Source organism: Pelophylax lessonae, assembly GCF_965119305.1.
Source record: "Pelophylax lessonae genome assembly, chromosome: 3".
NCBI classification, from domain to species: domain Eukaryota; kingdom Metazoa; phylum Chordata; class Amphibia; order Anura; family Ranidae; genus Pelophylax; species Pelophylax lessonae.
In genome coordinates this window covers 213845480-213862241 of record NC_138770.1, presented here as the reverse complement: position 1 = coordinate 213862241, position 16762 = coordinate 213845480, and the positions used below count along the sequence as shown (strand labels likewise).

The window sequence follows — 16762 nt, the reverse complement described above, 5'->3', positions numbered from 1 at the left end:
ACCACTATGCGATCCGATTCTGCTGCAGATAAAAAAAAGGTCATGTGCGTGTTTAGTGCGATTGCGGTGCAAATTCAGCCATACAAAGTGTATGGCTGAAATTGGCACCGCACAGAGATCGCATGTAATTTAGGAGCAGTGCCATCTCTGTGATCGCACTAATGTGAACCGGCCCTTAAAGATTGGTAAGCCGCAATCTATTTAATTTTTCTTTTTGTATTTAATACAGCTTTAAGTCTTGTACCACTAAGAATGGTAGGGCTGGGCTTTTTACATAGCTGCATGAATAATGTCCTGCCTGCGAGGCTACAGGGAGCTGAGAATTGGCCAATTAAAAGCAATCAATGTATCTGACTGTGCTGCCTCCATATTCCAGCAAGGCAGGGAGTCAATATTTGCTGTACCCTCCGTTATTGGCTCCCTTTGTTATATAAGCGGCTCTTGTATGTCACTTATCCTCTCTTATTTCTCATCGTAGCAGCTAAGGGGTTAATCAGCACGATCTTCTAGGGAGGCGGATTTTCCAGCCATTAGTAGTAAAGGTGGACGATAGAAGCGCGGCGTCCAGTAGATGGCAGTAGAGAGCCTTACTAGGGGATTTAAATCTCCAGCAGACAGCTCCGGAGAAGAAATAGCAGAGAGCTGAGAATTACCGGGCATCACTAGCAATGCATAGCAAGGGGGACTGAGAGAGAGAGAGAGAGCAGCCGAGACACCGATCCTCTGTCACTCCCTGCACAGGAGCTCAACAAGGAGCAGCAGCATCCTACATTGTGATTTAAGGAGCTCCCCACTACACCCCCCAGCAGCCTGTGTGTTGTATGATCAGGAGCACCTAGTGAGAGGGATTGCCTGCACTTTCCTATCAGAAGGATGTCAGTTCAGTGGGTGACAGCTGCTTTCTTCCTGGGTGTTGTCTGCAGTGTCCTCGCCGCTAAAGGTAAGAGATCAGCTGATGACCTCCATCAGAGCTTTGATACTTTCTTCCCATGGACCATGACTCCAGCCTTCAAGGAGCTGTCCAGCATCTCCATTCCATTCTCTCAGAGCCATCCACATCCAACCAAAAATACTTTTTGAGAACGATGGAATTGTTGTAGTAGGGGCTTTTTGGTTGCTTTACATTGTGTCCAATGGTTTGTGACAAATCTAGCTTTAAGGTTATTTAATGTAATGTGTTATAAAGTACTGGAGAGATGGTGCTTATTGATGGTGTGTAGTGTGCTGGAGTGGAGATGTCATAGGGAGTAGTTAGTGTCACTCCAGCTGTTGTTGAACTGAAACTCATCCTTTGTGAACAGGGAATAAGTTAAGCTTTACCTTCACTTATCAGCAAGAATGTGTTATATTATTTTCCTATGCCAAGCCAGCCCCACATTGATTGAAATTATTTCCAACTGCCGTTTGCTTTTGTCACAGGGAGTAGTTAGTGTCACTCCAGCTGTTGTTGAACTGAAACTCATCCTTTGTGAACTGGGAATAAGTTAAGCTTTACCTTCACTTATCAGCAAGAATATATTATATTATATTATATTATATTATATTATATTATATTATATTATATTATATTATATTATATTCCTAGTCTAAGCCAGCACCACATTCATTGGAATGATTTCTGACTGCCACTTGCTTTTGTCACAGGGAGTAGTTATTGTCACTCCAGCTGTTGTTGAACTGAAACTCATCCTTTGTGGACTGGGAATAAGTTAAGCTTTGCCTTCACTTATAAGCAAGAATATATTATATTATATTATATTATATTATATTATATTATATTATATTCCTAGTCTAAGTCAGCACCACATTCATTGGAATGATTTCCAACTGCCACTTGCTTTTGTCAGAGGGAGTAGTTATTGTCACTCCAGCTGTTGTTGAACTGAAACTCATCCTTTGTGAACTGGGAATAAGTTAAGCTTTACCTTCACTTAAAAGCAAGATTCTATTCTATTCTATTCCTAGTCTAAGCCAGCACCACATTCATTGGAATGATTTCCAACTGCCACTTGCTTTTGTCACAGGGAGTAGTTATTGTTTCTCCAGCTGTTGTTGAACTGAAACTCATCCTTTGTGAACTGGGAATAAGTTAAGCTTTACCTTCATTTAAAAGCAAGATTCTATTCTATTCTATTCCTAGAGTCTAAGCCAGCACCACATTCATTGGAATGATTTCCCACTGCCACTTGCTTTTGTCACAGGGAGTAGTTATTGTCACTCCAGCTGTTGTTGAACTGAAACTCATCCTTTTGAACAGGGAATACGTTAATTTTAACATTAATTTATAAACAAGATTATTTTATTTTATTTTTTTAATAAAATATTATATTATATTATATTATATTATATTATATTATATCCCAAGCCAGTGCCACATTCATTGGAATGATTTCCAACTACCACTTACTTTTTTAAAGGATTTTGAAAGTCAGACCTGTAGGATGAGAAGACAGATCTATTGATTTGAGTATGACTTTGCTCTTCAGAGCTCTGTACAGAGGCATAGAGAGTAAAATAAGTATGTTCTTGGCTCAGGGAAGGGAGTGCTTCCCCTGCAGGTGAGTTGCACCTTTGCAAGGCTAACTGTGGCACTGGCTTTGGTTGCAGGTGGATAGCAGCAGTTCTCCAGATTCAGCCATCTGTCAGTTACTACATAGAGATATGCATCATTTTAAGGGTCTAATGTTCCCAAACGCTAACGTCTGTTTTCACCCCACTGGGTCCAGTGGCGACTGCTGTTATTGTTTTTTACGTGCTGATTTGTCAGGGAGCACATTGAAGGCTTGCGTTAACTCCTGCTTTAGGCAAGGAAAAGAAAGTCTTCAACCTATTTTTTTTTTTTTACATCAATGGTCAATGCTTCTTTTATGCCAGTTTAAAAACCAATGCACTTTGCGTTTTTACATGTTTTAGGTTACACAAACTTTGATTATATGGAGGTAATATACTCCAATGGTGATTTGGTATCTATAGCTGCTGTCATTATAATGACAAGATATTCCTAAATAACATTGTTTAATTACTTCTGTTGTCTTATATGACAATTGTAGTTCTAGGAAGTTATCATCTGCATTCTAAGCTATTAAGCTTTTTTAACACAGCGGTACAAAGAGCCATGACAATGTATAAAGTGCAGTAACCCATGTTACCCAATCAATGTGTGTACTGAAGTCAGTAAAAGCTTGATTTATATCAGCCCACATTGCTCTTTACCATAATGATGAAGCCCAAATGTACACATATTTTCAACAGCTGGTGGTTACGTTATTATATTTGGCCATATTGCATATCTATATAGCTGTGCTGCTATGTTATATAAGGAAATCCAATGATGAGCATTAAGCTGTCATTTAACACTTATGCATGCTTTTCTTCAGCCTTTAGGACATTTTCGTATTCATTTTTTGATACGTTATCCTAAAGCTTTTTCCTTTTGAATATTACCATGGATTGTATTGACTGTGCAAGTCTGCGTACTGTTGCATACCAAAAAGCACGCTGGCTTATGTGAGTTTTATGCAGTAATAAGAGATGGTACATCTGTGATATGAGTCACTTGCCTTCATCCATGTGTGACTTGACTGATGGTTCTAAGTCTAATTAGATGGAATATTGAAATAAAATGTAAGCTTAAGAATTGCATAACCTACAAATAGTTCATAATTGAAGGATAATTGGGATTCGTGCTCTAGCATAAACTAGACTTGATGAACGCTTGTTAAATGCTTGTGTATTCAGTATAGCACCTATTTCTGGCCAAAATCAGCACTGCAGCTTTTGTTTGTTGTTTGTTGTTTACTTTGTTTTATCATTGCCTTGTTTAAAATTCTGTATAAATGTACTCACTATTCAATGATTTATAAATGACATTAAAGTGCACCTTTCAGCCCTTTGCAGTAAAAGGCAAATTATCCTCTACTTTTCTTTACATTCATTGATAAACAGCTAACCTTTGCAAAACTAAATTCTATTTCTCCTACTGGGAAGGCTACATCACTGGTGCCCTCCAGGTAGTTCTCAGAGCTGAAGAGCTGGCATGGTTATGAGGGATCTCCCAAAAATGGTTAATTTAGTTATTCCCAGCATAAATATTGCTTAGCAATGGCTACACAATTAAAATCCACACAAGATCATAGACGGATGTGCAAGATCTAGCGCAAACATCAATTATTGTTTACATTCATTTATAAACAGCTAACCTTTGCAAAACTAAATTCTATTTCTCCTACTGGGAAGGCTACATCACTGGTGCCTTCCAGGTAGTTCTCAGAGCTAAAGAGCTGGCATGGTTATGAGGGATCTCCCAAAAATGGTTAATTTAGTTATTCCCAGCATAAATATTGCTTAGCAATGGCTAAACAATTAAAATCCACACAAGATCATAGGTGGGTGTGCAAGATCTGGCACAAACATCATTCATTCGTTGGCCCTGAGAATATAAAAGTCGAAGCTGACGATTGATGATGTAAGAATTTAAAATGGTGGCTCAATATAATGGAAGTTATAGTGGGGAGAGCTGTTGGATCTTGAATAACTTAGAAGTATCAAGCAAGTACCTATAACTATGCTATATTTTCAGCAGAAAATATATTAAAGTAGAGTTCCAGCCTCCTAGCCAAAATGTTCCTAGTCACCTCATTGAGATGTAATTCATCATAACTGCAATGGATAATATTGGCCATGTGCACATTATAATTACTTACTAGATGAGGATTTCTCTTTTCTCTGTCCATTCTGGTTGCGGCCATGGAGGATGTGGGCAGCTGAAGCCGGCCTGGCTTCATTTCCTGGATTTCATGCAGCCGGCTACCCAGCATGAACCTCGCCATCTTGCGCCTGCGCAGTAATGACACTGCGGGCGTGCTTTTTTCCGGTCAGGAAATCTTGCGACTTCTGGGATCAATGACATAGATATCCCAGGAATCAATGGGCGAGGCTGATAACACAGTCGCCTAGGGGGCTGCGACCAGAAGTCACATGGAAGATTAATAAAAAAAAAGTTCCTTAAGAAATTTCAATATATAAGCAGCCAAACGTTACATCACTATCACATTACACATTACAATGTGGCTATTTTAAAAAAAGTGAGTGGAACTCCACTTTAACTCTGTTATGTTAGGGGAGGTCCATTTTTAGAATAACTTTGATAGCTGGCAGTCCTCAGTCCTTGTGTGGAAAGGTTTAAAGAGACCTGAAAATGGTTATCCATGTTTTGAAGCCAAAGCCGTTCAACCTGTTCTGTTTATCTGCTCTGTTTTAGATCAAAATCACCTGTTGGTAAAATAAAGGCATATGTAATCCCATCCTTCTTCCAGTCAAAGTACCGATTGTGTATAAATTATTTCATGACACTGATTAAGTGCAGCAGGCTAAAAGTATGAACTATATTTACTGAACCTGTATTACCTTAGAGGGTGAAGTACATTTCTTCATTTGAATATGTCCCATTCTACAGCTTTGAATCAAATTTTTTTTAGATTGTATATCATTAGGAACACTAAAATGTATCCTGTAATGACTTTAGTATTGCTATTTAAGACAAACTTATGCTGGCCATACACTATATGAAAAATCGGCCAAAATTCAGTCATTTGGACAGTTCTTTCATTTTTCGGCCCGTTAATGGGCATGAATCGGTAATTGGTTGTGACGTTTTTGAGCTGAAAAAAAAATGAAGGACAAGACTGGAAATTTTCTGCTGAAGAAATGATAAATTGAAATGTTAATGTGTTTCTTGTGCAAAATGTCTGCTCTAGATATATTGGAAAAAAAGAACAAAAAACTGATTCATTTATGTCCATTGAACAGTTTATTGGTCATTACATGATGGCACGATCCTTTGCTCTCATGGCCGAGTGTTCGTTTTTCGAAAATTAGTTTCAATGATTTTTTGTAATGTGTATGGCCAGCATTAGTGATCTATATGATATATTCCAGTGCATCATATATTTAATATACAGTATAGCAATGTATCTTCCTCATAGTGAAGAATAGGCACAGACCCTACCAACTTTGGTGGCATATATATATATATATATATATATATATATATATATATATATATATATATATATATACCAGAGACCCCATTCAGTATCATTTGGCCATATATTATGACAGTGACTACAAAAGGAATAATAGTTGTCTACTATTAAGGGATGGTTACGTAATAGGAAAATAGCTGGGTTACTCTATCCATTTATTTTCATAAGAAATAAAAACAGCCATGCAGATTTTGGAATGTCATGCAGGGTGATGAGCTTCTCAGTATACTGAATTTAAACTCTTCTGAAATGTATGAATCTTGACATTGGGGTTGTTTTACTAAAACTGGAGAGTGCAAAATCTGGTGCAGCTCTGCATAGAAACCATTCGTCAAAGCTTAATTGAACAATTTGAAGTTATAAGCTGATTGGCTGCCGTGCACAGCTGCACCAGATTTTGCATTCTCCAGTTAGTAAATCAACCCCATTGAGTTTAAAATCATGATCAGTTATCTGGTCCATTGCAAACACTTTCATCAGTTAACCATGGATAGAATAAGAACCTTGCGTTCTTATACCCTATACACACTGTGCATTCCTAAAACAGAGTGTACATCACATGCATAATGTTAATATTAATTGTTGCAATGTGGGCTGGCAATTTTATGTTATGAGTGAAGCTATCTCCCACATTAATCTGACCAGGATTGACCCTCCTATGTTTTGATGAAACTAACCCTTATAGTATAAACCCGTTAATCTCAACCAGGGGTCTGTAGAATTGTGGGCTCCTCCAGGGTTAATTAGAGATTCCTTGATCCATGGCTGATTAAAGGATAACTTCACCATTTGTAACATGTTACATGTTATATCCATATTCATATAATATGTTACAGTTGCACCAGCCTCCACATTCCCAAGAGCCTTTGTTTTGACAGCAAGCAGGGGATCTTCTCCCTCTGCTCACTGCCACTATCTGGAGAAAACGCGGTAGTGTAGGCCTCCACCCGCCTGGCCATGTCATCCATTCACAGTGTTCTGTGAATTGGAAAACTACAAGTCCCAGCTGTCAGCTTGTAGCTTTTAATGAACTACCACGGTGCTGTTGAGCACTTTTGTAGTTCATTCTCTCTTCCTGCTAGTGTGTATCCGCCTGCCCGTACGAGGTACAAACAGGCGGATTTACTGACAAGTCTGCAGGAGTCCAGCACGGTACCCGTGATCTGAAATGCTTTACAGGCTCCAAATAAAAATATATTATTAAATGCACGTTTTTTACGTGCAAAAAGATGTGCATTTATTATTTGTTTTAAAACTGAACTTATCCTTTAAGCTTCCATTTAATGGTGCCTGCAGGGCCAGCTTCACTTTGCAGAGCTAGCTTCAAAACACCAATGTTTTTTTAGCTTGCATTCTGCCCACCACTGTAAGGGGCATTCTTTTCACTCCCCACAAGTGTAAGGGGCATTTTTTTCCCACTGACCCCTAACCAAAAGGTATTTGAAGTTCCCCAGGGGTATAAACATTGAGAAAGGCTGATTTGAGCAATTAGGATACCTTCAACAAGATCATTTTGAAGATCATTGCGGTTAAGCTAGAAATAACGTTGTTGTCCTATGTTTCAGTTTATGCTGTTTCACAAATGCAATCAGAAATACCATCATTTATGTTTCTTGTTGTATTTAAAGGAACTACCTAATATATTAAGAGCAGATTTATAAAGTAGGAGCTATAAGGTTCTAGAATTGACCAGCCATTGAAAGATGTTTAAGCATGGCACCCGCCAATTGGATGCCCCAACAACATGCTGTGGGCAGGCACGACTACTTACTTCATACCCCAGGAGGGAGGATTGTTACATAAATTGCAGCAGAGCTTTTTAATGAGTTACTAAGATGTTCCCGATTAAATCTTTTTAATCTGAAATACATTTCGTGTCCAGGAATAGAATTATGTTTGTTCAGTTAAACATCATTTTAGCATACTAAAACATAAGAACGATTATTACTCTTTAACATGTTCCTAGAATTACATATTATCAATAAATACACACTTTCATTTGATTAAGCACTTTGCAATTTGCAGAGCCAAATAACTCATAGTAGCCAGTCAGTAAAACCTTTCTGAAATCTGTTTTTATTGTATTTATTTTTTATTTTTTGTGGGTTACTGCATTGTACTTTGTGCACCATAACTGCCTTTGCAAGGAATGCTGATAGACCTGCTTCCCTTCCAAATAAATGTCCTTTAACGTTTTTATATATTGGGTTAAAACGCAATTTTATTTTGTTTTGTTGTGTGACCAATATGTTCTAACGGATTCCCCTTGCTTGCACTATTAATTCACTAACCATTGCTATATAGGTGTTTGATGCGTGACAGTCCTACATGTCCCTGGATAACCGGCAATATGATTACGTTTCCCAAGGACTCAGAGGCACAGTATATGACAATACATCCAGTACCCTGGAGAGCTCCATGTGGCTTCCACTATTTGTACCTGTCACAGAAATGCCCAGGGACTGTCACTAAATAAGTGCATATCTTCACTCTCTCCAGTAAACTTTACTTCAAACCTTTTTCCTCCTGTTACAGATGGAATATTAAAGATACAGGGGGATTGTATGAACTGTCTGAGGCCATTTGCCTTCACAACACTGATATAGCATGTTGCATTATTTCTTCTAGTAAATCAGAACATCTCACAGGACCCTGTGCAAATCAAGAATGCTGCATCACATATTAACAACTTAATCCTACTGAGCAATGCCTGCTCTGCTATGGAATATTCATAAACTTGTCAAATCTCATTCTGAATATCAACATATATTCATCTATTGCCATTAATTACACATTTGTCAGCCTTGCTAGCAGTAGTGAGATCTAAAAACAAAATTAATGAGACCCTGTCACCAGACCATTCATTTCAACAAAAAACTTCCAATAGGATTATACATGCATTTAATGTATTTGATCCATGGTATTTTTCTGTAAAAACGCCCTTTATGTAGACATCCAAAAGCCCTGAGACTGCTTCTGGGCACTGCCAACTTGGATGTGATATCAGCAGCCATAGCAGACTCAGGGTTAACACTCAAGTGACAGTCTATAGTATTGCTCTTAAGGGTCCTTTCACATGAGCGGTCCGCTCGGTGGACTCAGCTTTGTTTAGCGGGGGGGGGGATCGATCCCCTAATCCCCGCTGAGCAGGAGGATGACAGGCCTGTCTCTTCTCACTGTGCAGAGACGGACCTGTCAGAGTCCCGCTCTCCTCTATGGGCAGATCAGTTGAAAAGGACCGCCTGTCCAATCTGATCCTATCCTCCGGTCGGATGGAAAATAGGGTCACCTTTCATCTGGGTTTGGGGGACAGGATCAGGTTGGATAGGGGCGGGTGTCAGCGGACATGTCACCTCTGATGTCTGCTGCTCCATAGGGGTGAATGGAGCCTGTGTAAAAGGGTCCTTACTCTTCTAGCTGCTACATAAAAGGTTATGTTGGGAGGTAAAAGTGGGGGTGGAGGAGCTGGGCCAGCACTGAGAGTAATTAGACACTTCCAGAAGAGAAGAGAGCGGTGACATGCAAAGGAAGCAGCAGGTTGGGCAAGGTGTAAGGCAAGCTGCAAGTAAAGAAAAATAATTTATGAAAAACAATGCAAGAAAGGATGTAAATACTTAATTTTTTGTTCTTTTACCTGCATTTTTTTAAAGTTGGGAACAGGGTTTAGTTAAAAAGGTTTTAAACTCATTTAACATTTTTTTTTTTACAACCTGAAAGAGAAACACATAATGAGCTAGTATGCATCGCATACTAGCTCATTATGAAATACTTACCTTAGAACGAGCCCCCGTCGTGCTGCCCGCTTACCTGTATGACGGGCCCGCGATTACGTCACACCCGCGCATGCGCACGGGAGCCAACGGTCACGGCACGGGGCTCTGAAGAGACGGCATCAGCGGCCGTTCCTTCAGAGCGCATGCGCCAGTGACGTCACTGGCTGCATGTAAGGTAAATATCTCCTAAACGGTACAAGTTTAGGAGATATTTACAGTACCTATAGGTAAGCCTTAATATAGGCTTACCTATAGGTACAACTTGCAGAGGAGGGTTTACTTCCTCTTTAAGTATATATTAAGCAGGGAATTTAACGTATAATATGTATCAAACTATGTATAAAACTGAAGTATTTTAATAGAAATAAAATGAGTGAAAGTGGTTAACAAGTAAAAATTATAGGATAAGGCTTCATGCACACTGGACATTTCTCTGTCTCTCCTAGATGTCTGTCCTCCTAACAACTGCATTTTGGCAGAAAAAAAATGCTTGATGCTTGTCAGAAAACACATCCAGTGTACATGAGGACTAAGATCATAGAAATTGTGATGTGGGTAAAAAAGCCTTTCTTGGGTGAGAGTTGGGAGTTATGAGGAGTTGGGGGTTGAGATGTGGGTAAGAAACCTTTCCCTGGGTTGAGATCTGGGAGTTACAATGAGTTGGGAGTTGTGATGTGGGTAACAAAGGCTTTCTTGGGTGGAGAGTTAAGCTGGATACACACTATACAATTTTCTTTCAATTTTTTTCCTTTAGATTTACCAAAACCATATAATATTAGGTCAAACCTAAACACGTTCAATTGGTATGCAATCAGGCAGGCCCTTGCACTACATACCGTAGTTGAAGGTAAATCTAAAGGAAATTGAACAACAAAAGTTGTATAATGTATATACAGGTTTAGAGGTGGAAAGTTGGGTTTAGGGCTTCCTGTAAACATCATACAAGGAGGGGAGACTACCTGTGCAGCTGCATTCTATCTATCTATCTATCTATCTATCTATCTATCTATCTATCTATCTATCTATCTATCTATCTATCTATCTATCTATCTATCTATCTATCTATCTATCTATCTATCTATCTATCTATCTATCTATCTATCTATCTATCTATCTATCTATCTATCTATCTATCTATCTATCTATCTATCTATCTATCTATCTATCTATCTATCTATCTATCTATCTATCTATCTATCTATCTATCGTAAATAGATTTTGGAATTGGGTACTGGTCTTGGGATGGGCTTAAAACATTGTTCTTGCGAAACGGCTCTTTGGTGATGGTGCTCACTAATGATCAGACTTTCTAGTAGACATCTGCACTGGCAATACTTTCATGGGTTTCCGTGCTCTGTCTGTGTTCTATGATCAATTGTATTATCTCCTTTGTTTTTGCTAGTAACCGTATTGTAAAACAAAGGTCAAAAAAATGATTAGCTCTGATGAGCCCTCTTTCAAGGTACGGAAAGGCTGGAAGTGTATGTGTTTTTTCAGTATCTGAGGACAAGCTTAGTTTTATAATACAAATCGAAATACTTTTCCTATAAGGCCTCATGCACACTGGTTTCATGTAAACACTGTTTATCCTGACAGGAGATAATCAGAGTTATAAACTCACCTAAGCTTCATTTTTTCAAAACAGTTTTGGTGAGTTAGCAGAGTTTAACATAGATTGGGCCTTTATTTATTTCATTGGCCAGAATTTAAACGTATTCTGGCCATTGAAATAAATAATCGCTGAGTACTAAACGCGCCTAACATTTAAGTGTGTTTATGTGCGTTTATGCTCATTTAACAGCGTTCAATGTTTTTTTGTGGTCAACACTGCCTCTGTTGAATGCGATTTCAGGGTGTTCAGGAAACATCCTTTAAACTCCCCTGCTACAAAACTGCTAAAAACGTCCATAGGATACCATAGAGGGGAGTTTAGGGCAGAAAAAAAAAAATGAAGCAATGTGCATGAGGCCCTAATGATAATGATGACCCATGGGAACAGTCTTTAAAAGAAGGGTGTAGTATTGTCTTTCAAGGGCAGCTTGAAACATAGTTTTTATGCTCCTTCACATCTCTGTAGAAGCTGATGTCAGTATATTAGCTGGTGCTACCACATCGAAGCTCCTAGCAAATGCTTATGAGCACCTTGCTAGCTTTGAGGTCTAAATGCAGATATAGGAGTAAATTAGGGAAAAGTTATGTCCTTTTGTGCACAACTCTAAATATCCTCCTTCAAGCGATTCTGTCTTACATCTTCTCCAAGCTTTGTAACTTTTGGATGGAGATCTTTAATATAGCTGAACTTTGCTTTCATCCAGTAGTCATTAGATAAAATGAATAAAATATTTCATGATTATATTATTATCAAAGGCGGGATATGAACTTAAAATGCAGATTTTCCGTGGACATCTTTCACTTAATTGGTAAAGGTCCCAGTTCATTATTTCAATAATTCTGTACCCTATGAGCCCAGCCATTCCAGCACTCTGATTTACATTATTAGGGATTCTCTGCCTTCTTTCATTTCTCTTTACTCAGCTGCATTCCCAAGCCAATAAATGGCTCTCTTGTCATTGCTGGGAACTAGCTAATTAGTGAAGGGGTCATGGCCTTCTATTCACAGTATAGTTTGGCAGCCTCTGGTAAAGGTAAATTACCTTATACTGTAATCCTCCTACACTTCATGCTACCATGTTTATATGTAAGGATTAAGTGCGTGTGACCAGGAATGCTAAATGAATCAGGGGCTAAAGGTGACGAGTTATTCTGAAATTATGGAAAACTATATTTGCAGAAGGCAAAAATCATAATTTGGCGAGTACGCTGCATGTTCACCAATTAGTAAGCAGGAATAATAATCAGACCTTTTTCTACACAAATGTTACATTTTGCTTGTGGAATGACTATGGGGGAGATTTACTAAAACGGGAGCACTCAGAATCTGGTGCAGCTGTGCATGGCCGCCAATCAGCTTCTAACTTCAGCTTGTTCAACTAAACTTTGTCAAAAAAAAAAAAACTGGAGGCTGTTTGGTTTCTATGCAGAGCTGCACCAGCTTTTGCACCCTCCGGTTTTAGTAAATCCCCCCAAGAGTGTTTGAAACCTACAGTTAAAGAAATTATTTTAGGATAGCCAGTTTATTTGTTTTGTGATATACACACAGGGCCGCTGATAGGGGGGGACCACCAGCCCTCTTGTAGGGGGCCCGAGCACACAGAGGGCCCCACACAGAGAGGGGGATTAGTGATGGTCAACAAATACAGAAATCTTCCTCCAGCACCTGAATCTGATCTGTCCCTCTCCCTGCTATCAGCTTTTATCTGTTGAGAAAGAGACAGTTGTCTCTCACTAATCCCCTCCCATGTGTGTGCCCCCCTCCCAGCACTTATCTCTGCTCAGGAGTTTATTTGTAAATTGTAACTTTGTTTCTCTCTCTCTGTCTCTTTGATCACTGAGCTTCAACTGCCCAGCCTATATATTTTTCTCATCTCATCTTCTTTTTTATTTAACATAGTTTTTTTTTTAGATTTAGCAGGAATTATGCGAGTTATGTTATATTTGTGTCTGATAATAGTGATTTTGTTGTAATTTTCGCTAAATATATCTTTAATATTTTCTTGGGGGGGCCCTACCAGGTAGTTTGTACAGGGCCCTGCGATTTCTAACAGCAGCCCTGTATACACACATTTACTATTCAGATCAGTGTACTTGCATTGGGGGAACCATATTACAGACTTCAATACCAATACAGAGATAGCACTGAGCTGAATGTTGGTAGAGCATTCTATTTTGCAAACCAAGCTCTATGCACATTATGTTGAAACATTCCACATTAGAACTATATACAAAGCCTACAGACTAAATATGGTGAGGCAACGTAGAATTTAGTCGGACTATACAGGCCAGAAAGGTGTACTCACAAGCACCATTTATTTCACATATATTAAAAAGTAGATGTTAACATGCATCTTCTCATATATTGCACATGTTCCCACAAATATAAGTCATGGCTATAAGATAGGTACTATAAATTGGTTCCTCAGATGTTGAAACATTCCACATTAGAACCCTATACAAAGCTTACAGACTAAATATGGTGAGGCCAACACGATGATCAGTATGCATTTCTTAGCAATCTGATTTCTGGGGGAGTTGTAACCAGTACTGGGCAATGTGCAGCCCATGGACCAGTCAACAGCTGTCTGGTCTGTACTGCCAGCAGTAGCATGGTTTTCAGCTCAGGGGTGTTAACAAATACTTCCAAGCTGTCTGACATTAAAGATGAATCTTGACAAAAATGTAGACAATGGACATACCCTCGCCAGGCTCCAAACACAACCAATACACAATAAATTATTTGTTAAACCAATACTTCCTCTTTAGCCACTACTCTTCCTTTATACTGGATTTATAAAATAAAAAAAAAATAAAAAAACACAATAATTGGATGAAAGGCTTAGTATTGATAGTGCATCATATCACTTATGGTAGTTAGGTAAAACCTTTTATAAAGGGCTGTACATGAAAAGGAGGGACAACTAAGGAATAAAGAGGAACAGAGGAACTTGGTTCTGAAAAAGGGGCAGTCTGTTAAAAAAAAAGGGACATATTTGGATCTACTGTATGTGAACAGGATCATATTCTACACACACTTGCTGTGGTGCCATGGATACTTTCAAAAATTATGGGAAAATGTGATTTCATACCCATATCACTAGCTACTGTATTGTGTTGATGGAAAGAAGAACAGAGGAATTTGTTGTCGAAAAAAGGAACAGTCTCTCCAAAGGAAGGACAGGTTGGGAGATAGATGAAAAGGGTCATAGTCTACACAAGCTTGATAAGGTACAATCTATACTTTCAAAACTTATGGGAAATATGTTTTCATATCCATCTCACTAGCTACTGTACTTAATGTTGACATTGCTACTTCAAAGAAGGTGACAAGTGCCATGTGTCATTCATTTTAATGTGTTGACAGCCTGTACTAAATGTTCTTTCAGGGTGGTTAAAGGCTAAACATGCATGCAGAATTTTTTTACACCCTAGCGCCAAGCACTGTTGATTTTTGGAAACCATATTAAATGTATCCTAGTTTATATAAGAAATAATGCTAGGGTCAAATTATCTACATGAGGCAAGGTAACTCATACATTTGTATCTGATAGTGACCTATAGATATGTCATAAGACAAGTTTCTTTTTTTACCTTATGTTCCTTAAAGTGGTAGTAGACTGCCAACAAAAAAAAATTGGCCCCTACAGGATAATGTTGTATTGTGCTAGTATGCACCACATACTAGCACATAATGAGAGACTTACCTTAAAACAAAGTCCTCCAGCAGCGTGGTAATACCGCTGATGGGGTTCCATCTTCACCCTATCTTTCTTTCGGGTTTAGGGACTTCAGCCATTTAAAAGCCATGATTAAGCATGGGATTTACGGTCGTGGCACTGAGAACTGATGGCACCATTCATTCAGAACGCAGTGCGTATGCGCCAGTGACATCAGTGGCTGCTATTAAAGCAAATATCTCCAAAACAGTGCGCGTTTAGGCAATGTTTACTATATAGGTAAGCCTTAGTACAACGGACTTTAAAGCAACGTAGCATAAAGCGGACTTTACTGCCCCTTTAACTCATTGATCTTGCATACATTGAGAATACAGTAGAGGTGGTGGAGGAGCACCGTGAAGGTAAAATGTCCATGTAAAGCCCACTGTTGTCACCACTGTTCAGCCAGCACTGGAGTGTAGGAAGTGGCTGCAAAGATGGTCAGGGGAGATCAGCTGCAGTCAGATGCAAAAAAGGATGAACAAAAGGCAAAAACAAGTATTTTAGTTAAACAAAATGCCAATTTAGCAAGCTAAATACCATCTAATTACATCTTTAATCTCCAGGGCAGATGCTGTGGTTTTCTTTGGCCAATAGGACCATTTGTATAGAATGTACTGCATACTTTCCTGCATGCACCTTATGCCTTGTATTACAGACAGACACTAATATGTACTTATCGGTTTGTTACATTTCAGAGGGTTTAAACCTCTTGGCTTTATGGCTTCTCCTCATCTACCACAAGTAGGAGAACATCTCTCTTCTTGCTCTACAAATGACTACTTGAAAAACGTTAGTAACTCCTACACTTTATTCTTTTCTACTTAGCGTCAGACACATCGTGTGCAGTTATTATAAAACATGTAAAATAATCACGGTATTTTACTTGCTTTATACAAAGTTCTAAATATATCAGCATATGTACAGTTTAATAAGCTGTATACAGCATTCATTGTGAGGCTTTGCTGTAGACCAGCAATGACATTTGTTAGCCCCATGTTTAGCACTTTAAATAAAAGCATCTGATCAAACATATATGTTGATTTCTTCGCTTTTGTAAGTAAACAAATTATTAGAGCAGCAAGGAAGGCGAAGACATGAGCGCAGTGATAATAATTAGGTCCCATGGGATGCTGTGATGTATCAAGGCTCATATGGTAAATTGGTTATGCCGTCCTCCTGTTTTTCCCCTCCGTGGTTGGCATAGCACTGTGCAGACATATCACGCATTGTGCTGTCTGTTACATAGCTACAATGAGAGCTGTCCAAGGTTTCTAATCATGCAGTCTGTGATGAGAAACACATCGTGGGAAGCACACAGAGAACATGTGATGGGTTGTCAAGCATGGGCTGTAATGACGAGGACACATGTTGGGAAAATGATAACTGTCACACATCGTCCTGTGTGACAAATATATTTATAAACTATTTCACCCTGGCTGGATGATTTTGTCCATGTTTCAATTTTTAGCTTGTGATGAGTCTGAACGGACCCCTCTTGTGATATGTAACAATCCATTGTGTTGCCCTTTATGAAGCAGTTTGAAGTCTTTTAATAGGTGCTTATTGGTCTTTTTTTTAAGGCAGAACTCCGTAAACTCTATAAAAAAAAATC

At 38.8% G+C, this 16762-nt stretch overlaps 1 protein-coding gene across 1 annotated transcript in view; it reads left to right on the top strand.

Annotated features, from left to right (window-relative positions):
• Positions 1-630: 630 nt before the first annotated feature.
• Positions 631-16762, top strand: part of CLSTN2 (calsyntenin 2) — a 1274185-nt gene continuing 1258053 nt past the window's right edge. Inside the window, exon 1 of the mRNA XM_082249414.1 lies at positions 631-940. Coding sequence (XP_082105540.1) covers positions 874-940 — 67 coding nt within the window. The 5' untranslated portion in view covers positions 631-873. The remainder of the gene's footprint in view (positions 941-16762) is intronic.